Raw genomic sequence first — 748 nt, 5'->3', positions numbered from 1 at the left:
TTTATTGTGCATGATTAATAATTACCAACAAGAAGGATTTTATGGTTCGTCTAGTAAGCTTTGAATTGTCTTCTCGACTTAGTTGTAGAAGCAGATCCAAAATGTCAGGATTAGTCCTTATAACTTCTCCAGTTGTATCTGCCAATCGGTTTTCTATCATTTGATCGAAAAAATCATATAATTTATTAAAGTATGCTGTAAATCGACGTCCCCGGCCTTGCAAGTCAATTGGAGCCAAGAAAGTGAAGTAGTCAGAGATGTTCGGTTTCCCCGCCTCTTCCATTATCCCCTGCATCACATCCTTCAACTCTTGAGCTGATTCAGATTTCAAATCTACGATATCAATCGACAAAAAGGTGGTTGATATCAGATTGAGCACAGTGCAAAACGCCGCCCGGGCAATGTGCACGGCCTCCTCATTCTTCCCCTTGATATATGCGACAAGTTCTTGAACCTTTTGCCGGCGAAGCTCCTCGGTGGCGTTGAGAGACTGCGCGTTGAATAGATGGGTCTTCATGAGGGTGTGGAGGTATCTCCATGATTGGTTTCGAGACAACCATACTACAGAGACCTGGTGGTGGCCGGAGGCTTGAATGGCCTGAGGGACTTGTCGGCCGGAGATGGAGTGCTCTTTTGTTTTTAGGATTTCTTTTGCGGAGCTTGGTGAGGAGATGACGACTGTGTGGATGCTGCCAAGCTTGAGAGACATGACTGGTCCATGAGTTCGGGCAAGGCGGGCCAGAGAGCG

At 46.1% G+C, this 748-nt stretch overlaps 1 protein-coding gene across 1 annotated transcript; it reads right to left on the bottom strand.

The window, feature by feature from the left end:
- Positions 1-7: 7 nt before the first annotated feature.
- LOC110107533 (geraniol 8-hydroxylase-like) lies at positions 8-745 on the bottom strand (the record flags this gene model as incomplete). Its single annotated transcript, XM_020837809.2, has 1 exon — positions 8-745. A coding segment is annotated over one exon (738 nt), but the record flags the coding sequence as incomplete, so codon positions are not given.
- Between the last annotated feature and the right edge of the window lie 3 nt (positions 746-748).

Source organism: Dendrobium catenatum, unplaced genomic scaffold (genome assembly GCF_001605985.2).
Source record: "Dendrobium catenatum unplaced genomic scaffold, ASM160598v2 original_scaffold_199828, whole genome shotgun sequence".
In the NCBI taxonomy this organism is placed as follows: Eukaryota; Viridiplantae; Streptophyta; class Magnoliopsida; order Asparagales; family Orchidaceae; genus Dendrobium; species Dendrobium catenatum.
The sequence above is the reverse complement of the archived record's forward strand: the minus strand, read 5'-3'. Positions and strand labels throughout refer to the sequence as shown.